The sequence below is a fragment of the Atractosteus spatula genome, chromosome 23 (assembly GCF_055471065.1).
Source record: "Atractosteus spatula isolate fAtrSpa1 chromosome 23, fAtrSpa1.hap1, whole genome shotgun sequence".
NCBI classification, from domain to species: Eukaryota; Metazoa; Chordata; class Actinopteri; order Semionotiformes; family Lepisosteidae; genus Atractosteus; species Atractosteus spatula.
The window spans coordinates 15,791,758-15,817,725 of record NC_142728.1 but is presented as its reverse complement, the minus strand read 5'-3'; the positions used below and the strand labels follow the sequence as shown (position 1 = coordinate 15,817,725).

Genomic DNA, 25,968 nt, shown 5'->3' with positions numbered 1-25,968 from the left:
TTTCTGGAGGTAAATTTAATGGCAGCCTCAAGTCAAATGCAGTGTGAGCCTACATGTCTCACCCGGTGTAGGGCTGGACACATGCATCTCTGCAGTGAAGCAGGTAAGTGCCGTACCTGTTGACAAGAAACACGCCAGCAAGTGCCAGTGGGCGTCAGCCTGGAGAAGAGCCGTGCCCAGACAGGCCAAACTGGAGCCCTCCAGTCAGGCTCTGACGAGGGCCCGTGACTGCAGACAAAGGAGAGCACCAGAGCAGGGAGGCCTTCAGTGTCACATTCAGCACAGAGCCTCAACCCACAGCTTCTCCCACAGTCCAGCGCGTGGCAGGAACTCACCACAACCCACTTTCTTAACTGCTTATTAAACCAGGCACTAATAACAGATACAACAAGCCTAGGGCTTCATTTCCCAGGTTTGTGTTTTAGTCATGTGACACACGCTTAAACCGCCCATAGACAGATCTGTTTTCCCCAGCAGGACTTCCAGACAAGTCTCCTTTTCAAAGGAATGGAGATCTACTGTACAGTGTGTAGGACACAAGAACCCCAAGTGCAATGTTTCAAATCATTATAGTTAATAACAATAATAAAGCCAGCATGAACACAGACAATGAATGCTTTTCACTAAATTGGGACCTAGTGAAGACTCAATGGCTGTAAATTACCACTTGAAGGGAGGCAGGCAGCTGGAAAATAAACACAGACTACAAGGAGCCTGAAATAAGCATGGAGCATCCCAAACAACTCAATGCACTGCACAGACAAACCAGAGCGAGGCCCACCCCATTAAAACACGCCTAGAGGACATGATGGATTAGCCCACCTGAACACCACTACTCCCAACACCCCAGTGCAATAATAGCGGGGGCTCCAGGGCCAGGCCACATTCTGCAGTGTTTGTGCGTGCTCTGCTTTGTGCTTGGTGTTTTGCCGCGGCTGCATTACCTCCCTGTTAAGGCAGCACGTTTTAAATTTCGCACAACGCACTGAGAAACTGACACGACAGCTAAAAAGGCTGCACAATAACGTGCATAGTCCTGCCACTAGCAACAGGATTCTAGCCTTTCACGGGAACGCCCGACTGACTCCGCGTTCAAGGAACACACTCCTCAGACAGGCCACTCGCGTGACCCGGGACAGTTTCTCTCCATCGCATCAAGAGATTAAACCACGGTTCCCGTCACAAAGGGAGCTGCGGATGTTTCAAGCAAACAAAAAAAAAGAAAAGATGCGAACAAGAAAACGTCCGCTTCCGAAACGATTGGATTTTGCCAACATGACACCACACAAAAAAAAATCAGATCAAGTCTGAAAATGCTGAACTAAGACCAGAAATCTGGTGAAGCAGATAAAAGCATGACCCCTCCTCCCCATCACCACCACCACCTCCATGCTGCCTGTGGTCAGGGTCAGTGACGCTGGCCAGCTGCTGACACAGCACAGCGCTGGTGTGGGACTCTCTGTTCTCTCTGTAAGGACATCATCCCCAGCGAAGGCACAGCCTCCCACTCTCCGGCACGGGGCTACGCAATCACGCCATCGTGCCTCTCTTGCACAAACAAAAAAAAAAATGCACGAGAAGTGACAATTTCTCGGAAAAGCTTCCTCACAGTCAACTTTCTCCTTCCACCAAAGATAACGACAGTGCAAATGTGAAAAGTGCGGATGGCTGGCGTTTTCCAGAAACCGTCGAGAAACTGTGCCGTCGCCCAGCGCACCGCCACCGAGAGCACTGCAGTTTATCCGGCTGATACCATGCTGCGGCAATCTCCCGGATTACCGACGCAGGGGCACCCACAGGGCTCCCAGGTGAGCCCGACAGTAGCTGGCAGGCCCCCCTCGCCTTCCCCACCTCCTAAACCCCTTCCCATCGCATCTGGGGCTAACGAGCTGCAGAGCCTGTCATTACCTTCCACTCTGTGCTCGCGCGGGTGAGGCTGTAAATCCGCCTCAAAGTCGCTGGTGGGGACTGTAATTAGACCTAGAGAGAATAAAAGAGAATTGTGCAGAGGCAGGGGAAGGGGACGGGTTTCTAGTTGAAAGAAAGGGGCAGGGAGAGAGAGAGAGAGAAAGAAAAGGAGCAAGATCGACACCAAAGGCGCTGAAAACCGACAGATTTAAGACCACCGGCTGCAGGAGGTTCTGTTCAGAGCTCCGTTTCATCTGCCCCGTCTACCCAAACGTGTCATTAATTACCCTAAACACCCCTCACCCCCCCCCACACACACACACACACACGCTGCACTGTTGTTTCAAAGCTCTACAGAGCGGCAAGCCTGGCAGGGGAGGAAACGACAGCGTTCCGTAGGGCTTTCCCCGGAAAAGGGCTGGCTTCCCGGGCTGCCTCGGAGGAATCCCAGGCCCTCCGCTCGCCTCTCGCCAAGCGCTCCGCTCCGGTGAGGGTGGCGCGGACACGGAGGGGAGAGCGACTGCCTGCGCGCGGGTCCGACTGACAGCGGCTGCAGAGATCGCCTTCCCACCTGGCAAAACTATCCCCCTATGTGAATGACTCTTTTTCAACTTCTTACAGAACGACGGACTTCCAACCACAACATGGACGAAGCCACATCATTTCCTCCTTCCTCTTTCATTTTTTGGGATTATGTTTTTTTTTTAATATATATATATATGATGAGCCATTTATATCACGTCAGCACGGATGGGAGGCGACATCTAGAAACATCATCGGCCCAAACGCAACGCATAACCAGCGGTCTGGGCAGAAGACGGCTTCATCCTCTCGCACAGAACCAAACCAGGCCTCCCTGGGGTTGAGACCCAGTCCAGGCGCGCCAGTATTGGCTCATCCTTTTCGCCTGTGACCTCCGAGAAAAAGGTGATCTTTTCCATTAGGTGCATCTCCTCCACCACCCGGATCCACTGCTCCATTTTCTCCTGATCGTTTTCTCACTGGCAGCTGAAAGAATTCCCAGTATCCATCTATCTTTGAGTCCCATATAGTCAAAAGCAAAAGGACCCAAATCCATAACGATAATGCTAAGTCTAGGTTTAGTCTATTATTAAGGGCAAAATATCTGAATTTCCGATGTATTTTGGGGTTTGACCAGAACGTGGCCAACGATTCCGAGTGTAATTAGTGGTCAGGATTTCTTCTTGTGGCCATTTTTTGGGGGAAAACCGTCCTACTGCGATCTCATTTTCCTCGCAAGCTGCAACTGCTGATCGCTTACGATTGCAAAACGCTGGACGGTTTCTGTGCTCTGGGAACACCGCAACTGCTCCGCCGCGCCAGGAAAGCACGGAATCAGCTTTGATTCCCTTGCTCCCCGCCGCGCGCGCCCATGACCAGGGGGTGCACGCAACCGAAAGCAAGAGAGGAGTGTTTATCGGCGCCGAGGATGGCGTGTGGAACGATTTTTGTAGCCCTCTTTCGAGAAAACAACACCATCACAACATCTGTTGATTCCAACCAATTGCAATTTGCCATTGCAGTTGCAGGTTGTTTTAGTGTTAAAAGGGCCTGGATCTCATCCGAAGATCAACACACCACACCCACGCAGATCCCCGGAGCCTTATTCCCGATTCTTCAACCAGCCGGAAGCCCCGTGCTTATTCTTCCCGGATTCGTGCCATAAAAGATCCGGGTTTGATATCCGACACTGGCAGGCGGACGGAGGCCCTTTGATCTCTCCTGCGCCACAGCTGGTGTGGAGAGAAGGAGCCGAGGCTGCCGGGAGCACATCCCGACAACACCTGTTCATCTGTCGGGATTGGGAGATGAGTGTGCTTTTCCCTATAAAAGGAAAACGTTGCGTCGCGTGTTTTGTCGGTACATCCCAGTGAGACTATTCCCTAGGGATTCCCCAGGCCTGGGACTGAAGACACAGGAGGGGGAGCCAGCAGGCACATCCGGAAGGTTCCCATCGAGAGGAGGGATTCGGCCCATCCAGCGCGCTGGGCGACTCGGAATTCAGTGACCCGAGACTCTCGCCTGGCCGTTTACCGAAAGAAACCAGGAGTATGGGCTTCCGCAACACGGCTGGGCAGCCTGCTCCAGACTCCCACCACCCTCGGTGTAAAGAGATGCCTCCTGTCCTGGGTTTTCAACGGACGTCCACTCCCACACTGGTTCCGCTGGAGCCCTCTAGCTCGTGTTCCCCTGTCCCCTCCAGCCTCCGAGGCGTGACGGAACAACGACACGGACTCAGTGTGTTGGCGTCACGTCATCGCCCCCACCCCGGCCCCCCTAGAAGGGCATGCTGTAATCGAGCAGCTTGTCTGCCAGTGGTAGCAAACTGAGAGAACTCCCAGCGGGCACTGCCCACGCCCACCAGCGCCAGCGCCCGTCGCCCTACCCACAATTCAATCCGGCTGGCGAACTGGAAACAGGAAGTCTTGGAGAGACCGTTAAAATAAAGGCCGCAGGGTTATTTTTAGGTCGGTATTGTGGCAGCGCTCCGCGATGCCGTCTGCCTGCCCTTGAAAGTCACAGTCACATGCCAAGGCGTTTGCAGGCTCTGGAAGGGCGGCGTCTGCCCTCGCCCCCTAGGGGGCGAAAACCGAAAAACACCCTGCCGCTGTCCCGCACAAGCAGAAACCCCGCTCGGGCACGGAGCAGGACCCCAGCGGAAAGGCGCTGGAGCCGGGCTGCGGAGCACCAGGTGGCTCCGAAGGGGGCGTACTTGCGAGCACGCTCAGGTAAGAGCCCGCGGAGGGAGAGCTTTCACTCCAGGGCAGGTGAGCGAGCTGGAACGGGGGGGGGGGTGATGAGTGGGGGCGCTGATTAACCAAAGGAAACCCGGAGAACGGACACTGGGCACAGAGTCTCCAGCACCGAGGCACCACTTCTGCCGGCTTAGTGCCCAATCATGAGAAGCACCACTGAACATCCAGATCGCATCTGGTTGGACAGTGCAATGAAAACCACAATACAATGGAGCCCTACGCCTGGAAATGCATTCCGAAATCCAAAACGCCGTCCGCATACTTTGTTTATCGTGCGGTTTGCAGTCGTAGGAGGCAACTGCAAAGAACAGAGCCCAGAGCCCAGCGTCTCCTTCTCAATGCACCCTGGAAATGGAGGTCTACTCTCCAGAGCCTCGCTCGCTCTGCTAGTGAACGTGTGGCATATGGATCGCAAGTGAATTAACAGCTGGTATTAGATCCTTTTTTGACCTCACGAGTCAGGGGTGGGGGGACCTGATATGCACATCGGCTCTTCCTTTGCTGTATCGGGCTGCTGCAGAAGGAAGACCACCAGGCTGCTTTGATATCTCCCAGAGCCTGTAGGCACCTTGCGTGGCTCACAGACCCACCCACTGCTCCTGTCACATGTCACCGCAAAAGGTAAGGCATCTCCGTCTCCCGTTTCAAAAAGTGAATGCAATATCTGATAGCAGTGAAAAATGAAACTGCCCTGCCCAGCGTTTAGACACGGGACGATCGCGATCTGGGTCAGGCGCTCCCTGCAACGGCGGTGCAACTGTCACTGTCACATGAAAGCGGTGTCACTTAACAGGACAGAGAACAAATCTACTCTGGGATGAAGAAGTTCAAGCAGGGAGCTGCGTCAGCAGGCGTAGGCTGCAAAGGAAGAAGTAAAGGTTTATTCCCTGCTGAAAAGAGAAGAGGATGTTTTGGCCGTTGAGCCTTCTTCAGGTGTGACTTTTCCTTCGAACAAGTCCAGGTTTATTCCATGCTAATCTGGGATTGGACAACCATTCGTCCCCAGAATAAATCTAATCCCAGAATTTCCACACCCGCCAAAATCGTAACTGGGGGAGGAAACTCAACTGAGCTGCGGCCCCGACAGCCTGAGGAGCACAGTTATTTAGCACAATCTGAGCAAGAGCCCAGATTCTTGAAGGTTTTTGCCCTGTCTGACCCACTGGCTGTCGTCAGATGCTGTCCAATACGGACATGCTTTCCTGAAGGAGAGTTCCCCCCCCTCCAAACGGGAAAGTTGCTCAGCGAGGGAAAGTCAGAGGCCGAGAGATTCCGGGTCACCCATACGTTTGCACGGGGAGTGACAACAGAGCAGAGACCAAGAGCAGGCTCACCGGCCAGGGTGTGGACAGGAAGAGACGGCGTCACCGGGAAAGAATGTACACACCGTCAATCGACCGTGGCAAGCCGGAGCGCAGCTGGGAAGACTGCGACGGCTTTCTCAGCTTCATCTACGGCAGGCCTCCGTTAATTTACACTCTCCAGCGGGCCTTCGTTCCTGGAAAGCCCGTCATCGACCCTCTCTCCAAACAATCGGGTCCAGAAAGGGAGATGCGTTTGACCGCGGGGGCGGGGGAGGGGACGCTCTCTCTCGAACGGCGTGGGTCTGATTCAGGCACTGAGTGACTAACGCGTCGTGTCAGTTCTGCAAGGGGGGGGCAGCTGTGGGTCTGAACCTTGCAAACGACAATCTCCCGGAGCTGAGGCAGGATCCACACAGCCCCGGGCACCTCCGAATACACTGGAACCCTCCACTAGTGCCACATCAGCTCCACCTCTAGCAGAAGACCCGGCTTGTAACAAAAGTGAGAGAGAGAGCCAGACGTCACCACGTTTTCAACCCTACTGCCATACACATCCTTAACAACTAACTGCAATGCCCCAGACTCAATGCACATCTGCACTATGCACTTTTTGCTTGGTCTACCACATTTTTTTTTTAAACCACTACATATTCATTGTTCTCCACAACACGAATAAGAATACCAATGCACATGTACATACAGCAATAAACTCCTCTACTACTACTCTACTAAGGGCTCAACACTTCAGTGCTATCAGGTCTGCCTACCTGCTGCTGTGGTGTTAGGGTCTGCTCCCATGGCATGCTGGGTGTTGTTTCAGCCTGTGTAACGCTTGTCAACGCCGCAGGGCGGCGAACAGATCCCTCTGTCTCTTGGTCTCTGCGCAACCTAACCCCTTTCTCCTCCTAATGGCTCACACAGGTGACACAGCTGCCAGCCTTGATCTCTCCCTCCGAAAACCAAACTGCAGCAACTCCATCTCTCCCTCCGAAAACCAAACTGCAGCAACTCCGCTCTGCGCAAACGGCTCGTCCCCGATTCGTACAGGACTCGATGTCGGGCTGTCAATATCGGTACCTGCAATCAGTCAATCTGTTCTACACCAAGGCCCAAGATGAGAGTCTCGGTTTTAGATCACCCTCTGTCTTTTCTACTGGCCTAAACTGCTAAATCTTTCCTTCCCATATCCATTACGACAATCCCTAATAGATGACTCATTAAGGACCTAAGGACTAGAGGGGTCTAATCAATGCAAGAGCCGGGGGTCAGGTGAGCTCATGCAGAAGACAGCGAAGCCCCTGGAGGCTCGTTTCTAGCATCTGCAAGGGTTTTTTATTTTAATTACCAGCTCATTTCCTGCGCCATGTCCCATATGGCCCACAGCACTATTCTTCCAGGGCTTCAGGGATCTCCCTGCCTACTGTTCAAATTTCTGCTTCCCCGCGATTAAACCGACGGACTGATTTTCCCCAACAGGAGGCGGATCCTTGTGCAGAGGGTTACGGGGCTCCGGGACAAGCCCTGCCCTTCCGAAGCAGAATTCCTGGGATCAACCAGGAAACGGCTGGGGGAGATCAAAGGAGGAATCTGAAAGGCGCGCTCGGCTTGAGACGCAGTGGTCGATGAGACAGTCCAAGGCAGAGGAGAGACCGGATTGAGTAAGGACAGCGAGGAGACATCGGGGACAGACTGGGGCATCCCTGGCCTCATACGCAAAGCTAAGAGAGGCTTTCAGAGGAAAACAGTTCCTAAGCCACTCTTCCAGTCTGACCGCACAGGAACAGGAAGTGAGATGGGGAGGTAAATGAGTGCGACGCAGCGCTCTGCACCCTGGGTGTCACCCACTTTTTCTTCCTCCCCTGGCTTCTTCATACATTCCACCAAGAACTTCCCAAATAGTAAGGCAGCACGCCAAAAACACAAAAGGAGTGAAAGCAGAAACAAACAAAACAAGCAAAAAAGCAGAGCGTGATCACAATACCACCCCCAGCAACGGATAACTGACTGAGCTCATCTAAAGCAGCCTGCAGGTTTGTGTGCAGTTTGTGCTCAGGTCCGGGCTGGGGGGTGAAGAGACAGTTCTGGCCGTCAGTGCACAGGGCCCCAGGGGGCAGGCAGGCAATCCTGTGGCTTTTTTAGAGGAAGTGTGGTTCTCGTCTGGATGTGAAAGTTACTTCCTCCCCATTACAATACTGTAGGTGTCCCCCACGCTTGTCAACTCAGCTAAAGAAGACAAAAAGGGATTTGCAGCTCAAACAGGGCTGCCAGAAGAGGCACTTCGAACAGCTCGCTCAGGAGGACGCTGTGCAAAACACAGAGAGCTGAGAACGGATCGTGTTCTGGCAGGCATGCTGGGCACAGCGCTGATGGGGGCGTTGTGAGTAAAGTCACTGATCGCAGTATAATATCCTGTCGGTCTAGGAGCAAGCAGGAGACGCGGTGTTATTAACAACGCCCACACTGCGCGCGCTGCCTTTTTTTAAACTACCCTGGAAGAGCCAGTTGTTTCCCTCTTATTTAGAGGAGGAGATCAACGGTGAAAGTGTCTGTTTGCCCTGGAGGAGAAACGGCTGCAGTCGGGTCTGTGCGTGTTGGTGCGCGCGCTGGGGGTTACGGCCAGTTCTCCGCAGATCAGACGTGGCAGACGGCCATAAGCCTTGAAAACCATTCCAATCAGAAAACAAATCACGCGCACAACATTAGGGCACAACTCCGCTCGATCGTATTCGACCCACAAAACGAGACCTCCGGTGCACAAGTAGTGCTAGCAGCACAAGGCCTTTCTCTCTCTGCAGGGGCGCACTATGACCCCTGATCACGGGTATTCTCCCTGTCCCCCTAAACGCCTTACAGCACCCCCAGATCAGCGCACAGGGGGGTTCCCGAGAGGCTCCACTCGCAGGAGCTGTTCTCCGGTCGAGCCCTGCACAGCCCAGACAGACGCCACCGGAATGGCCCCCGGCTTGACCCGTAAGCCCCAGCCAAACGGGATACGTGGGGTTCGCTGCTGCAACAGCGACCCCTGCAGGCCACCCGAGAACCTACGGGGCCGTCAAGCGAGGCCGCGGCAGTCCTCCATCCCAAGATGGCGCTCCTGCAGGCGCTGCTGGGCTCGCCGCGCAGATGTCTCACACCAGGGCCTCCTCTCCCCTCGCGCCGCCACCCCGCCCAGCTGGCGACCGCAGGTTAACCGCCGAGCAAACGAGGAAACCGTGGCGCAGGGAAGAAGGGATTTTTGAGGACGAACTTTAAAGCCCAAGCAAAGCGTCCCGCGAGGAGGGACAATGTGGCCCCACGGGCTCCGCCGGGATGTTTGTGGCCCTTCTCAGGCTTCCCTTTCCGTTTTATTTATTCCCCCCCTTCCAGTTCCTGCCTAATTGCTCCAGGAATTGCTCTCGGGTTGAGGCTGAACCATTCCGACAGTGGAAGCCTTTTGATCTGCGGGCGGATTAATTCCTGACAAATCAGCTGGAAAGGAAGAAACGATAATAATAGCCCAGGAGCGGAACTTCAAGGGAGCGCTGAAGACGCCGAGTCCTGCCAGCACCGGGAAGACTCCGGGAGCCGGAGCAGGGAGCAGATGGACACGGATGGACAACCGGACGAGCCTGGCTGACGCACTGTTGCGCAAAACAGAAGAGACTTCTGTTGCTTATTAGTGAAATCGTGTCGGCTCCAACTCAGTTCTCTTCAAAGAGTACTGGCAAGCTCAGGCAGCTGGCATGAAGACTGATTTGCTGGAAAAAACATAACTGAAAACGGCACCCAACACCCCTGCCAGCTCCAGTCACTAACCCAGCCCCTGCGATCCACACAGGACGTCTGCGGACGGACCAGCCAAAGGGGCTGCGATCGGGGGGCTAAGACAGCCGATCAGAGGACCAGACAGCCAGACAGCGTTCTGTGCTGTTAACCAGCAGCCTTATCTTCAAAGTACACAAGGGAAAACCGGACCAGGCCACTACAAAGAGGGCAGCTTTGCGATCGCTCAAGTAAGGCGAAACAGATTACTGAGAAAACAGTTTCGCCCCACTGCAGCTGGAACTCCAGTGAGGAAACGTTTCGGAGGACAAACGTGCAGATTCCCGCAGAGAGATTTTAGCCAGCAGTCAGGCTGTGTATTTTAGGCCCATCCAAGAGTCTGATAATCCTTGGTTTAGCTGACCCAGGTAACTAGCAGAGCACCTAAAGGAGCACGCTCAAACACCCCGCACAGGCACCTCAAGGAGCTCAAACACCCAGCACTGGCACCTTAGGGAGCACGCTCAAACACCCTGCACTTGCACCTAAAGGAGCACGCTCAAACACCCTGCACTTGCACCTAAAGGAGCACGCTCAAACACCCTGCACTTGCACCTAAAGGGGCACGCTCAAACATCATCCATTGCAAGCAGAGGAGCGCTCTCTTTTTCTGTGAACACTTGAGGACTAGACGACGATCTGCGAGCGTGTAGGCACACGTGTGTGTGTCTGTGTGTGCCAGTCCCTCCAGGCATGCTGCTACGTGCTCCGGTCACACGGGGCCTGTGTGTGCGAGCTGGGTGTGTCTGAGCCAGCCCCTCCCTGCACAGGCCAGACCGCTGCCCCGTGCCCGTCCGCAGCCTGTCCCCCCACCCCTGCCCGGCTGTCCCGCAGGCCCAGCAACACGGCCCGGTCACGGGCGGCCACATCCAGGACAGCCCCGACGACGCCCTGGTCCCACTGCTGGAGGGCTTCCTCTCCCAGACACCCCAGTCCAAACAGTCCCTTCGAACCATCAGCCGCCTAACGCCTGCCGCAAAGGGGCAACTGGTTCCGTCAGCATGGGCGTGATCGGACCAGTCTGGCCCCGTCCTTGAGTCCCTGGAGACGGACAGGGACTTGGGGGGGGGAAAGAATCACTGGACAGGAGCTTGAGTCTTCGGCGTCGGAGAGACAGACGATATCCTTTGGCGATTTTCGCTATGAGGGCGAATCCGAAAAGCAAAGGGTAGGAAAATCTGTCTGAAAGGCCAGTATATTAGGAAAGGAGGTCCGGCCCATACTGCAGGTGACGGGGCGGGCGGGGAGCAGCCTCTCGGAGCCGGACTGAGAGCGTGTCCCGGGACACAAAGCCGCAGCTGTCTGCCGGCCCGCCGCAGCGCGCTGCTGGGATTACATAAAGGCCCCATTATCGCACGGCCCGTGTCGGTTTGTCTTGGGAGGCAGCCGAGATCGCCTCCCTCCGGCCCCTGGGCCTGCCCCCCCCCCCCCCGCCATCTGCACAGCCCCCACACCCTGACCCGGTTCTCCCGGCAGCAGGTCCGCACAGCGCCAGCCGCCTGCCCGCGCCGCTGCACCCTGCCCAACGCGAGGCCAGCGGGTTTCCTGTTCCAACTCGAGGCTCTAAAGGAGAATGAATGAGATGTGCAAGTGGGTTAATTATTGAGCCCTGCGTTAATGATTGAGCTGCAGGGCTGGAGAAGCACCGACTGGAGGGGAACCAGTTTCTCATGCACAGTCATACCTGCCTGTTTAAACAGCGGCTTAGTCAGAGACCAGGGAACATTAGCAAGCAGTTGGGGAATTATTTCCATTCCCGAAATCGAGAACTAAGAGCTGAAGGACATCTAGACCAGGCAGCTGATCGGTTCCGGCGCCAGCGAGCCGTGCCGGTCGGCACAGGATCGAGAAGCAGGTCCGCAGGCAGGGGTCATGGCCATCAGGCAAGCCTTTGCCCCGCCCTCCAGGAATGAAATGGGGCCGGTTTAAAAAGCGGCCAAGTTCGGAGGAGAAGAGCTGGCCGGGGGCCCAGCCAGGCGCTGGGATAGAAGGCAGCTGGCAAGTCGGGGACAAGCGAGGGCCGCGCACTTGTGTGCTGGAAATCCCTCTCCTGGACTACTGGATCACTGCTCTATAAGGGCAGGTCACCGCTACCCCCACCTCAGGGGGCATCAGATCCCTCCAATCGCACGGCTTTTTTCCATCTGCTCCCAGAACAGTGGGACCGCAGAGAGAGCCCGTATCCGGACCGGACCGGCAGCCCGAACAGTGGGACCGCAGAGAGAGCCCTTATGCACCCGGTGCGGACTGGGCTGGGCCAGAACCCACACCTGCACCCGGTGCCGACTGGGCTGGGCCAGAACCCATAGCTGCTCCAGGTGCTGACTGGGCTGGGCCAGAACCCACAGCTGCGCCTGGTGCTGAACCCACAGGTCTAGTGTGCCCCCCCGCCTCCATCTCTCCCCCCAGCGCTCCGGCTCTCACAGGGCCAGCAGACGCCGAGTAACGAGCCCGACTGTGGAATTCCAGGAATGCCCAGGGAAAAGTGTTTTTGTGCTTGCGGTCGGAAACTCCGGAGGCGCTCTGGACGGCGGAGCGGTGTCTCACCAGACGGGGAACTTCAGGCGTCAACCGAAAAAAAGGGACAGCCCGAGCCGCCCATCTCCTCCGCCGCCGTGTGGCCAGACGCCGCCCGAGGATGGCACACGGCGTGGGCACAGACAGGGCATTATGGGGCTCCGCTGCGCAGGGGGACACCTGATCCCTCCAGGCGGACCAGAGCCGAAGAAACGCAACGTTCACGCCCGAGGAAGGCTTCGCAGCCGAAACGTCGCGATCCCTTCCTTCTCTTTTCTGCAGGGAATAAAGCTTGACTCGTTCCTTTGCAGCCCACGCATGCTGACGCAGCTCCCTGCTTGAACTCTTTCAAACTCACAGAGAGAGGCCCTGCCGGGCTGCCTGCCGATAGCATCAACCGCACTGTCCTGTGTGATTCTGACACCCGCTTCACTGTCATCAGCCTGGTCATATAATGCCTGTGTGTGTTTGGGGGGGGGGTTCCAGTCCTTCTGGGTTGGTCGGCTGCCCTGCGGTAGAAATCAGAAAGCTGCCTCAGGCCTGCTCAGTGAGAGCAACTGGCAACTGTGGCACAACACCAGGCACAACCGGGAGGAGGCACAAACAGCAGTTTACATAGGGTTGATATAAGCTGTGCGGCGCGATTGCCCACTCCAGCGTTTAATGTGACCCATCTAGTGACCCCCCCTCGTCCCGGGACGGGATCCCTCAGGCAGGGGCGGGGGGGAGCGGGAGATGAACTGCACTCGCTTCTGCCCTGGGACAGGGGCCTTAAAATAGACTCCTTAAAATAAGTTGCTAGCATGCTCCCCCCCTCCCACAGACACACGCAGCAGGGACAGGGAAGGGAATGGCTGGAGGGGAGGCTGGCTGCTGGTGGTGAGCTGTGACACGCTCCTGCCCCTCCAGCAGGGGGAGCAGGGGAGCACTCTCAGGCCCCTGCACTTCCAGGACAAATGACTTTCTGACAGAAGATGGAAGCATGGCGGATTGGGGGAGGGGAGGGGGGTGTTCCTGCTCTGCAGAACCCTATTATTATAATAATAATAATAATAATAATAATAATAATGTAGCAAATACACCCCTGTGCATAACAGGGATCCCAGGCGGAGGAAGGTCTTCTGTGGCATAGCTGGCAAGACCCCCGCTGAGCAACGCGGGTTCACGCCCATGCGGAGAAGGACGAACCCGAGGGCACAAGCCCGAGAACCCGAACCCGTTACAATAATAATAATAATCCTCGCACTTACATACCACATTTCTGGACACACCACTCAAAGCGCTTTACAGGTCATAGGGACTCCCCCCGCCTGGATGATGCACCGGCAGCGCTTATTATAAGCCAGGTAAAGCACTCCCCCCCCACCACCACCACCACCAGCACCAGCAGCAGAAAGAGCAGCAAACGGGAGCTCTCTCTGCAGGATTGCACAGCAGCTCCTCCTGAGCAGCAGGGCCCGTGGGTGGGATTCCGGGTGCGTCCTGCCCCTAACAAACCCCCCGACAACACAAGAGCCTGCCTTCAGCTGGGGGACCCTGAAACCCAGCGGCGTGTCAGGAGCTCCCATCTCTTGCTGCCCGGGCGCTTGGCGACTGTGTTGCAAGACTTCAGTACCCCCAGAGAGGCGGGCTGCCGCCGTCACGTCGCGGTCTTCAGGAGCCCAGTAACCACGCAGCTGGGGTCTAATTGTCCGCTGTTTAAGTGTCCTCATTACCGGCTGTCATCGACCAAGCCCACCTTCCACGACCCGGCTCGGATAACACAGGGAAGTAACATTCTGCAACACGGGCACACGTTGCGTGAAAGGCAGAAGTGTGTGTGTGTGAGAGAGAGAGAGAAGAGCTACACGCGTACAGACCTGAGAATCACCACGCCGCGAGTCGCACAAGGCGTTTTCCGTGTAACCCTGGTAGACGGGTCACAAATCAGCCATTATCGCTGTCAAAGACGCACCATTAACACGTATTGACGGTGCGGGACACGGAGAAGTCTGCTACTATTTAAAAATAAAAGACACCCTTCCTGTTTGTAACTCACAACCTCCCCAGTCTCCTCTTTCATTTTTTTTTTAATTCTGAAGTCCAACCCGATTCCCTACCCACTTTTCGAAGTTTAAAAAGAAAAAAGAAAAGTCTCAGCGTTGTTTTCAGGGCAAAACTGGCTCGTCCACCTTGAGGTGAGGTGTCTCTCCCTCCGTACGCCCACCTCAGCCCGAGCCAGTTATTGCCAAATCCGTTCGGAAAACCGTGGGAACGAGCTGGGAGCGTTTACACACACACACACGGTGGAGCTCGGAAGCGTCCGCACAGCGAAGAGAGACACAAAGTCTCTTTTCATCAAGCTGCAGTTCAGCCAGACCCGCCGCCCTCCCGAAAACAAAAAAAGCCACGTTAACTCTGCGCGGCGGTTCAGCAAGTCCCCCGGGCCGGGTAGCTCAGATCACAGCCGTGCCGCAGTCGCTCTCCGACTTACCTGTGATCATCTCCCTCCTGCTGTCGTCCAGGTGTGTAGAAACCACATCCCCCATAGCAACGACGGCGGTACACTGCTCACAAGCCCACCGGACTCTCGGACTCGCTTCGCCCGCTCTTACCCCCTCACCGGTGCTGGTGTGGGGTCAGTGGTGTGTGTGTGTGGGGGGGGGGGGGAGAGAGAAAACCAGGTGCTGCCCCCCCCTTAACAAAACACTAACCCGAAAAAATCAACCATAGAGGCGAAAAAAAAACTTATTGTACTCCTCCTCCTTCGTCGTCCTCTCCTTCTCCCCTCAAAACGAATAATCCAGAGAGAAAACGCCGCCCAGGGACGGGACGCACGGAGAATTCTCGATTTAGATCAGAGCCAAGCCGAGCACAACGCGCACTCCGGGCACCCCGATGTCGGCTCGCCCTCTGCTCCAGTCCCGTCTCCGCCGCGCCGCGGCCACACCCTCCGACTGAGTCATTACCCGCTCGACTTGTTAGGATAAGCAGCTCCGAAGGTGTGGTTTCAACGAAAGCGGCAATTAAGGGGGAAAAAAACCACGAAACGGGCCGCTTGAGCCGAGACCTTCTCTCGAATCCGCCCCCCACCCCACCCCATGAGTACAGTTAAACACTGTGCCCTTGGAGCAGGGCTTGGAGTTCGAGGAGTTAATAACACCGCCCTTGCTGCTCCCCTGCTACACTTGAAAGGGGCCTTTCATAGTCCCATTTTAATGGTTAAGAGTACATTTATTCTTCAAGCGAAAAGTTCAATATACAGCAGGCCGCGTAAGCAGCTGACGATGACTGCCCCGGATTCATTTCTGTACGCTGCAAAGGAATATAGTATTCACGTTTACAGAAGGGTTTTATTTTGCTCCTGCTTTCAATCAACTTCAGAAGTCGCCTTCAGTGCCTGATAGTGCCATGCGATCACGGAGATCTGTTGCTTGAACAAAAACAAACACTTTGATCATTATTGATTGTTACCGGCTCAGGGTTATTCGGGGGGTTTAAAGGTTTTGCTAACGGGCTGCCCGAGCTGCCCCGCCCACACACACACACACAGTGACAAGGGTGGGGTGAAGGGGGTTCCCCCAAAAGCTGAGTGAACTAAAACAAGGCTTTAAAGCTGTGTCTTCGTGGCACAGAACGTGTTCTAACCGCTCTTGGGGTCCACAGAGGGGGGGGGGGGGGGCTACCGTGAGCAGACCCCCAAGTGTACAGAAGTTCATCTCTGTGTTTCAGGAAATGTAGCGCAGGCGGGTCTCAGAGTTGTACCCAGTGTGTATTTTTCTACCATTACCCTTCTTCGGGCTGCATTATTTTCTTCCCGATATTTGTAAACGGCCGCAGGATGAGATTACATGTCTCATTTTAACCATATGGGAGGAAGGCCAGACTGTCGGTAGTACAACACTTGAGGTCTCTCGCCCTTTCCACTCACACACTCAGTCTGAGGCCAGAACTCGAGCTTCCAGCCGGGACTTAACCACTGGCTTCTGGGGATACCTCTTCTCTGGTAGGGAACAGCTCGTTTAACTGCGGCAGCGCCTCTGTATCCTGGTGGAATGTCCCCATTAAAGAACGCCATGAAAAAAATCACTAATGGCTCTTCCAGCAACGGAAATGTTCGTCTTTGAATGGTGGGGGAAATGCTTTCACAGTGTTTTTAAGTCCTTCATATGTTCGTTTTCAGAAATGAAATGAGTGGAGGGCCATCAGATGATACTGCCTTAATGTTCGTTTTCTCGACAGCCGGAGATAAGGAATAATACAGCCAGGCAGCGTCCTGGGACATCGCTTCTGACAGACCTCTCGAGCTCTCTCGGGGCTTCTGGCTGTCCCAGTGTGAAGTTGCCCTCCCAGTGGCTTTCTGTTGGCCTGTGCCTGCTTTAGTTTCATCAAAAGACACACTAAACAATGCGTTACAACGATAAAGTCATATAATTTAATTACACAAGTAATAAAATGTTGTTGATTATTCCGTTGGGTTTTATCATGGGCAAGTTACGCATGGTATTTATCGTGTTTATTCATTGAATCTGTCTATTCATAAGGCCATAAGAATTGTTACACAGGAGGGTCATTCAGTCCATGCTGCTCAGGGCTGTCCAGTCCTGGTCCTGGAGGGGTCAGTGTATCTGCAGCAGGGCTGTCCAGTCCTGGTCCTGGAGGGGTCAGTGTATCTGCAGCAGGGCTGTCCAGTCCTGGTCCTGGAGGGGTCAGCGTGTATCTGATGCAGGGCTGTCCAGTCCTGGTCCTGGAGGGGTCAGCGTGTATCTGATGCAGGGCTGTACAGTCCTGGTCCTGGAGGGGTCAGTGTATCTCCAGCAGGGCTGCCCAGTCCTGGTCCTGGAGGGGTTAGTGTGTCTGCAGTAGGGCTGTCCAGTCCTGGTCCTGGAGGGGTCAGTGTATCTGCAGCAGGGCTGTCCAGTCCTGGTCCTGGAGGGGTCAGTGTATCTGATGCAGGGCTGTCCAGTCCTGGTCCTGGAGGGGTCAGCGTGTATCTGATGCAGGGCTGTACAGTCCTGGTCCTGGAGGGGTCAGTGTATCTCCAGCAGGGCTGCCCAGTCCTGGTCCTGGAGGGGTTAGCGTGTCTGCAGTAGGGCTGCCCAGTCCTGGTCCTGGAGGGGTCTGTATGTTTCTGCAGCAGGGCTGTCCAGTCCTGGTCCTGGAGGAGTCAGTGTGTCTGCAGCAGGGCTGTCCATTCTTGGTCCTGGAGGGGTCAGTGTGTCTGCAGTAGGGCTGTCCAGTCCTGGTCCTGGAGGGGTCAGTGTGTATCTGATGCAGGGCTGTACAGTCCTGATCCTGGAGGGGTCAGTGTATCTCCAGCAGGGCTGTCCAGTCCTGGTCCTGGAGGGGTCAGTGTATCTGCAGTAGGGCTGTTCAGTCCTGGTCCTGGGGGGGTCAGTGTGTATCTTCAGCAGGGCTGCCCAGCCCTGGTCCTGGAGGGGTCAGTGTGTATCTGCAGCAGGGCTGTCCAGTCCTGGTCCTGGAAGGGTCAGTGTGTCCACTGCAGGGCTGTCTGGATCGTAGAGAGAATATGTGTCAAGAAGGTTTTAAATCCAATTCAGTTTTTAAACTTACTTTCGATCAGCTCAATATTGGCTTTATGGGTCCAATTCAACAGCTCCTTCCATCTCTTCAGGTGCAGCTGCTCTGAACAGCCCTGACACACCAGCCCCCCCAGCAACAGGACTGCAGAGAAGGAGCCAGGAGCACCCGCACGTCCGGACTCGCCCTGCTGGGCGCAGTCACGCCGTGCAGCTACGGGCTGGCTTTGCAGGCACGGAAAGCTAGCGAACTCGGTTCTAAAACTTGGAGTGGGGAAAAAAATAGTTGCAGCTTTTTCCACAGCCAAATGTGTTCTGCTCTTGTTTTCTGCTCATACAGGGTGCACGCTCACCGTCGCTAGCCAGATCTGCTTTGCAATTTTCATGGCGAAAGTGAAAACAAAGTCTGTTGTAAATGGAAATGACGAACGTCGAACAATGGACGATCCTGTATTTTAGCCGTCTCCGGTAATCAAGTAACGTGTTTCCACGCAGTGGCGCTCAGCGCTCCGTCCATTAAAAGGGGCACGCCCGGATCCACACCTGAAATTCAGCTCGGTTACTGCACACGAGAAGTTCTCGCATGAAGCTGGCACCTCGCTAGGAAAGGCACAGGAAAAACTGGTCTCTACCCCCCTCGTGTGGGCAGTTTCGGGTATTGCAATGACCGGTGAAAATGGCCGCTCCGATTTCCTGTGCTTTCCTGGGAATTCTGTCCCTCTTCCGGGTTTGGAGGGACCTTTTTTTTTTGCCAAGCTGTGGTTTTCAGCAGGAGCTTGTGAATAAATCCTTAAATCCGTTCGATAACGCTGTGAATAATTGTAAGCGTGTACACCTGGTAGCGAATGTGAAAAAAGGAAAGGAACTTTAGTATTAAAAAAAGTGAGCATTCGCAAAGTTCTCTGTAACCGTGCTGATATTTAACTACAGTTAATAACTGAAATAAAGCCCCCTTCGCTTCTCTCGCCAGGATTCGGCGAAAATCACAGCCTTAATTCTCTTCCAGAATCCTCGCTAAGTATTGAGCAGACATATAAACACACCCGGTCAATTTCCAAGAATTAAACTAACCCGAATCTAATCTCCGATCCGAGTGTAAGCATTTTAAGTCATAGAAACACATCGTGCTGCGGATCACAGTTAAAAAATACTTAATTGCCAGGATGATGAGGGCGCTGAAGTGGTAGTAAGCGTGCACGGGTTTTTTCCACACAGCGTGGAAAAGGACAAGGTCATCAACCTCCTCCGCACTGACCGCGTCAGCGCGCCGAAACTCAAGACCCACAGTCGCCTAGGAATCGGGACACCCCGGTCTTGGCTACAACCCCCCAACAGCCGAGTGGCTTTCCACCACAGTCGCAGGACTCCTGCAAGATCCCAGCCTGCTGCGTTCCACCACACAATGCCAGGCAGCCTGTTCCACGCTCCTGCCACTCTCTGTGTAGAGAAACACCTCCTGCCATCGCGGCTAAGCACTCTACCTCGTCATTCAGCTGTGTGAGCTCCGGCTGACCCTCATACGCCCCCTTTCTGTCGCCCTCGTGGATATGTGATGGCTGTGTGCTTCCCTCCTGACCCCCCTCTTTTCCTAACTAAAGAGATTCAGCTCCTTAATGTGCACAACCTGGACTAGAGTCTGGACGGGACTCCTGGGGTCTGTCAGGACACCAGTGTGGGCCAGGAGGGCTCTGGGAGGCAGGGGGCAGGAGCCGTAGGAGAACATACAAACTCCACACAGAAGGCTCATCGGTCGAACCTGCAAAGTTCTTCAAAGTCCAAGATACAGCCAGCTCCCCCGGAGTCGCTAGTGGGCCCGGCGATGTCCGAGAACTGACCTGTAAACTCGTCGGGCTGAACATGATGAGACCAGCGGCTGTTGTCGCTGTAGTGGTTGGCTGTGCGCTCTGCTCGGCCCCAGACCCGCACCGCTGCGGTACAGAGCGGAGCAGCCGCGGCCGGGGGGGGAGCTGCTTCAAGCGGGGGGGTGAGGGGACGAGGCGGGGGATTGGACGGCGGCGCGGTGACGTAGCGCCTCCACTGAAATCCCCGCAGTCAGCTGCGATGCGCGGTGAACATCCTCTCTCCGGCTGAGGGCAGGCAGGAACAGCGGCAACGACGAGAGACACAACCGGGCAGATCCTCTCCACAACCGTCATGGCACCCATCGGACTGAAGGCTGTGGTCGGCGAAAGTAAGCGCGCTGCCTTCTTTTCCGTCATCCTTGTGCACAATTGCAGGGGCGGGCGGGCGAAAAATCTGGCTGGTTTGCGTTTTTGCGGGGGGCCCGGGCTGGGATAAACGCGATGTCGCCGGGGATGCGGCGGCGGCGGCTCCGGCAGAAATCTCACGGCAGGTCCCCCTGACATGTCCGGCACGACCCGGCCGGTGCGGATGCGCATTTTGGTCTCTCCCCTGCAAGGGGGCTGTGTCGTGGGGCGGGCTGGGGGGGGGGGGGGTGTATTAATTTTATTGCTGCTTCTCTCCTTTTCCGTCTTGGTTACTGGACCGGGGTGGTGGTGGGGGTTATTTAAAAAAAAAAACACCTCCGCCCATCCTTTTCAAATGGGCTTTGGAAAAGAGCGTCGATGCGGCGCAGGGCGTTCGTGTGTCTTGACGGCGTAAATCAAGGGGGGTCGTTTCTAATTCGCACGCCTGTCGGTAAAACCTCGCAGGTCCCGTCATTTGAGGACGGACACAAATTTGCGGCGATAATTTTCCCCAGCTCCAGTGTAGCGGAGCCTCGCCCATTGAAGTTCAATCGACAACGTACGGTATTTTTTTTTTTCTCCTCCAACGATGGGCACTCGTTCAGGTGTCGCTGATAATCCCACGATCACTGACGTCCCTCGACGAAAAATACCATTCGCGCGTAAGCGGCTCGGTGACTTCCACCGGCGCAACCCAGAACGGGCATTCTTGCCGGGGTAGAAATTGTGGTTTAGCAGAGGAACCGCCGCTAAACTCGTCCGAGGAGTGAAACCTGCCTCGTCTCATCCTCTCCGGTGGCGACGCGTTTATTTCGAGGGAAATTGCCGCTTTGAAACGTCCCTTGCGCAGTGCTACTGAACTGTGCGGTGGTAAATTGCTTCTTTATCAGCGTGTCCATTTCAGAGAGAATTATAGCCATCAATGGCGAGGCTATCTGTACTCTCCCTGGGGATTAGAGCTCTCCGCACGTTCGCCCTCGTACAACCTGGCCATCTGACGCGCAGGCAGCCCTTTATGCTTGTTCGTTTTTCTCGGTCTTACGCTATTTAATCGCCTTGTAAAAAATCAACACGAGGGTTTATAATAACTCTGCGTTATGGCAAGGAATCACAAGACGAGCCTGTTCCAGTTCCTGGCACAGCTCAGTGCCGATAACGGGCGATCTCCAAAACTGGTTTTAAAGACCGAGTAGATGCCGTGAATCGGAGCTATAGGTGCATGCTTCCCAACGCGTGTTGAGACACGTACTAACTAAGCCTCTCTGCTGTTCAAAGCAATACGAAGGCGGACGGTGGTTCGGTTCGGTTCGGGTGTGCGTTCTGACAGCTGTGGGCAGGCGGCTTCGACGTCAGTGGCGGGTCTCGTTGTCCCAGCTCGGGGCCGCTGGAGTGTGCGGGGGCTGTCGGAGCTGCGTGACCGACTCTCAGGCCGCGGATCAATGAGGTGGCGCAGCGTGGAGAAAGGGGGCTGGCGCGGGTAGTTCTCCTTCAGCCCACGGAGATTTGGCAGCAGAATAACAGGGGAAGGACACCGCCAGGAAGCACCTCGCACTTCACAGCCACGGATCAGCATTGCCATTGAAAACCTCAACACTGGTGTGAGAAATAAACCACAATACCATCTCACTCCCTCCCTCCTCCTCCTCCAAAAAAAAAAAGCAAGAATATGATGTGAAACAGGATCGGCGTTAATGACAGCTATTGTCATCGCCGACGGACTGAAGCCGCGCTGATACAATCGCAGTGTTCTCGCCTCGCCCTCCCGCGCCGCACAGATGCTCTCCAGCGCCGGTGCCGGACGGGTTCTGCTGAGCGGCTCTGCTACAGCACACAGCCCCCCCTGAACTGACGGTGCCGCTTCACACTCGCCGCCAGGCAAACGGTGGAGGCTACAGCGGCGTCCTGTATCGTCGGCGCTAATAACGAAATAATTGCCGGACACACGCCATCTCTGTTCGGCAGGGAATAAACATATTACTGGTTCCTTTGCTGAGCAGGGCCGCGTTTATTTAAAAAAAAAAAACCCTCACACACTCCAGACTGCGCACTTGCGCATCAAAACCCCATTAAATGGATAAAGAGAGTCTGTGGACTCTCCAGACGCTGGCCCGAGCGCTCAAGGAGTCCAGATCCAGATCGGTTTCCACGCTCCGTGGGGCTAGGAGTCACGCGATTGACGTGTGCGCGCTCCGGGCTGGCCGATGTGCTCTCGTGCTCCAGAGGTAGCGGGGTCGCGCATGGGAGCTGTGAGCCGGCTGCGTGTTTCTGTGGGCGACACCTGGACGGCACACCGTCTGCTATCCTGCGGGTGGGCTTTCCAAATAATCTGGTTTCGCTGTCAGCCCCTACCTCAGCTGCTCGTCTTTGTTCAAACACAGCAGAAGGGTTTCATATAATGAAAGCTGCCCGTGGCGTTTTTAGAGCACAATAACATCACAAGTCGCTTTTTAATCATTTAAGGTAGTACAGTGCCCAACTTGGTAATTGGCTAACATTTACAAACAAACAGTAAATTCATACGCAGTATTCTGGTGCTCTGTGTATTTTTTATTCTGTAGACACAATAAAATCCACAACTAATCAAGTTGGTAAGTGTTTGCTCTTGAAATTCAGTTCCATTGGCACAGGATATATGTTTAAGGTTCTGATGAAGAGCTGGGTTCTACAGATCTCATACCGAACCTGTCTAACTTTTAAATTCCCTCTTGAAAGGAAAATGAATAAATGAAGGGAGGTTTTCTTACTGTCAGTTGTAGTAAGAGAGCATGCTAATAAGTATTTGCGCGGGTTAAGGTTACTTCTCACTATTTAAATAGCTGAGGCAAAAAAAGACTACATTTCCCAGGATGCAGTGTACCTCAGGGGGCGTGTCCGGGGGTGGTGGTGGTAGTAATTGCATTATGATGTCATGCAGCAGGTGTTCCTTTGAGTGGGATCGCAGTACTCTATATTCACTTACAGAGGGGCTCAGGCTTATTAAACCTCCTGGCTGTTTTTTTTTTGGTAACTTCTGAATGTCCCATCCTCATCATCACACAAGGATCTCGCACCGGGATCGGAGTACAGTCCCTTCAGGACAGGGAAGATGGAAGATGGCACATGATGATGGCAAAGATCATTGTTCTTCTTAAGAACACACCTTCCTTTTGCACGCTAATTATAGCCAGCCATTGTGGCTCACAGGAGCTACCTGTACCCACGTAGCTCAGTGCGAAATAGCCCCCCAATATTTCGCGCAAAACTGGCAGCTGTGTGACAGATGGCTTCCTGCCCCCCCCCCCCCCGGGACCCGGGAGACGGGAAGCTGCCCTCTCCCTGCAGCTCTTCCTGGGGATGAACCCGGAACAGTTTCTGCTGCAGCCACACTTTTGGGTGACCTTTGACCCCCCCCAGCTGCCCAACCGATAGAGTGTCCTGTGATGAGGGGTTGGTGTGTGTGTGTGTGGGGTCTAGTTCCTCACCGAGACATCAGTTCACATCTGCCGTCTCAGTGTCCCAACATCTACAGCTCCCACTCGCCCACTGACGTTCCACACTCATCCTCTGGCACAACTATGGCTCAAGGCCTAACGCGGGCCCAAACTGTGATCTGCGTCTGTGGCTGGAGGGTTGCCGGTTCAAATCCTGCGGCCTAGCAGAGGAATCCGAGTCTGTCGGGCCCCTGAGCAAGGCCCTTAACCCCAGCTGCTCCAGGGGCGCTGTATAAGTGGCTGACCCTGCGCTCTGACCCCCAGTGTCTCTCCCTGTCTGTGTGTCTCATGGAGAGCAAGCTGGGGTCTGCGGAAAGACACATTCCTAATGCAAGAAGTTGTATAGGGCTGATAAAGTGATCAGATCTTATCTTACATTAAGTCAAGTTTGAGGAGGAAGACTGGAAAGGTGATCTTAAAATAATTTTTACGTCAAATGTCCTGTAAAACATTCCCAAAAAGGTCCCGGATGCGATTCGGCCCCAGTCCCGAAGACTCGAGCCCTTGCAGAATTCCAGCTGCGGCTCGGCTTTTCGAATATCTTTCCACCGTTTCGAAATCGCTGTTAGATCTAGAGCGGGCTTATCGAATTAAAAAGAATCCTAGCACCGTGCTGCGGTCAGGCAGGCAGTTCTCCACACAGCGGTCACAGAACGGAAGTGGATGTCCGTGCGGATCGTGGGTGAAGACGGACACTTTTCGACGTTCCCATTGGCCTTCCGGAAGGGAAAGCCATTTTCAATCTGGAGTTGAACATGTTTCAGAACACTACCTGGTCATTTCCCTCAAGTATAATAATGCAAAAGAGAAACTCATTAAGTAATTCCTCCATTTACTTGCATGTCTGGGAGCTAGGTGAAGCCCGACGCTGAGAATTTGCTCACAGACCGGGGGGGGGGGGGTTTGTACGGAGTATTCTGCAATGCACAGTAAGGTATCGGTACCGGAGACAGACAAACCCAGTTCAAGCACGGGTTGGAGTCCTGCAGAGCTTTTAGGAATCTTTTAATGAGCAACTACTTGCTAAGACCCGAGAAAGGCTCGTTATTGGGAGTAATTCAGAAAGCATTTCGATCAAAGAGTAAGCCCATCTGAAAAAGCGTTGCAAGGAATTCATGAAGACCCCTGTTGTACAGCCGTTAGAGGTTACATAAGCCCCAAGGTTCATTACAAAAGCTGATAATAGGTGCTGTGCGTTTACATCTCGTTACCCTGTTTTACATGTAATCTACAATGTGCAACTAGAATGGCATTTAACTGCGGTTCTGCTTCTCCGATGTGCTTTGTGAAAGAGGATGTGGCAAGGGGGGAAACCTGGAATGGATCTAGCAGCTCTGCAGAGGGAATCTTAGCAGCCTGCCCGGGCTGCTGCCCTTGCAGGCCTTGACTTCTCCCCTGGGTGCCGTTTCTGAAGGGCTGACTGAGAGGAGACCTCCTGTGCGCAGCCTGTGACTCGGGACTGCTCCACTACTCCCCCCCCCGTGCTTGGAGAGGTGGTATATTCCTCCTACTCTGAACACTTGTAAGTGGGAAGTGCACCTTGTGCAAGGATCAGTGGGGAAGGGATTTGTTTTCGTGCAAGCACACACGTGTCTGAAAGAGGGCCGGCCAAGAGAAACTCCTGATGAATTCTGAACCCCCCCATAATGGTGAGGGACTATGCCAGTGAACCTGCCCCACAGGGGGCCTGTCACGCCTTTCCAAAGAGGCTTTTCTGTTCCTGCTGCTGACTCTATATGCAATTTGAATGGAGGCTAATCCTGTGCTGGTAATTGGATAGATGTCTCAGAAATACATCGCAGGAAGAGCGTTGCTGGTCAGTTTGCTTGACGTGATCGTGTTGTTGTTTAGCGTGTATATCCGTGCGGCTCCGGGCGAAATGCTCTTCCAAAATCCATGATTTCCCCCCCCCCCCCGAGGTCAGTTCCCCCAAATGAAGGAGCCAGCCTGTCCGACAGGTGCTGAAAGAGGTAGAGGCCTCTGTCTCAAAGCCCCAGCAGCCTTCAGTAAGAGCCAGCATCCCTCTTGTAGTGTCGGGACAGAGTGCGGACTGGCTGCTGCTCTTGGGGTGCAGCGGGGCTCCCCCGTCTGTGTGCCTGCAGCTGTTCCAGGTCCCAGGTTCACCTGAAGCCCCAGCGCTCGAGCAGCAGGGAGAAGCGATTGAGTGAGATGGTCCAGCCGAGCTGATTGGCTCTGGCCCTGCGGGACTAGGACCGGGGACCCCTTGGGGCTTGGGGCGCAGTGATGTCACTCCCCTGCTCTTCCCTGCGGAGATCCGGGCCGAGACCGGAGTGGACCCCCAGGCCCATCTGCGGTGGTGGTTCAGGTCTAGGAACAGACCTCCATGGCTTTTGTCCTGCCCTGCGGTGAGGAAAACGTCCCAGGCGGGCCCAGCCGAAGCATGCTTTCGGTTCCGGTGGGGGACCGGACCCCGAGGGGCCCCCTGTCTTCCACCGCGCCCGCGT

At 54.8% G+C, this 25,968-nt stretch overlaps 2 protein-coding genes across 3 annotated transcripts in view; one reads left to right on the top strand and one right to left on the bottom strand.

Annotated features, from left to right (window-relative positions):
- Window positions 1-15,245, bottom strand: part of LOC148816282 (protein Niban 2-like) — a 43,125-nt gene extending 27,880 nt beyond the window's left edge. The window contains exon 1 of the mRNA XM_088940310.1: window positions 14,781-15,245. Coding sequence (XP_088796436.1) covers window positions 14,781-14,835 — 55 coding nt within the window. The 5' untranslated portion in view covers window positions 14,836-15,245. The remainder of the gene's footprint in view (window positions 1-14,780) is intronic.
- Window positions 15,246-19,825: 4,580 nt separating this feature from the next.
- stxbp1a (syntaxin binding protein 1a) overlaps window positions 19,826-25,968 on the top strand; it is a 29,699-nt gene continuing 23,556 nt past the window's right edge. For both annotated transcript variants that reach the window (XM_088940309.1, XM_088940308.1), the window contains exon 1: window positions 19,826-20,017. In XM_088940309.1, the coding sequence (XP_088796435.1) occupies window positions 19,981-20,017 (37 nt within the window). In that variant the 5' untranslated portion in view covers window positions 19,826-19,980. The remainder of the gene's footprint in view (window positions 20,018-25,968) is intronic.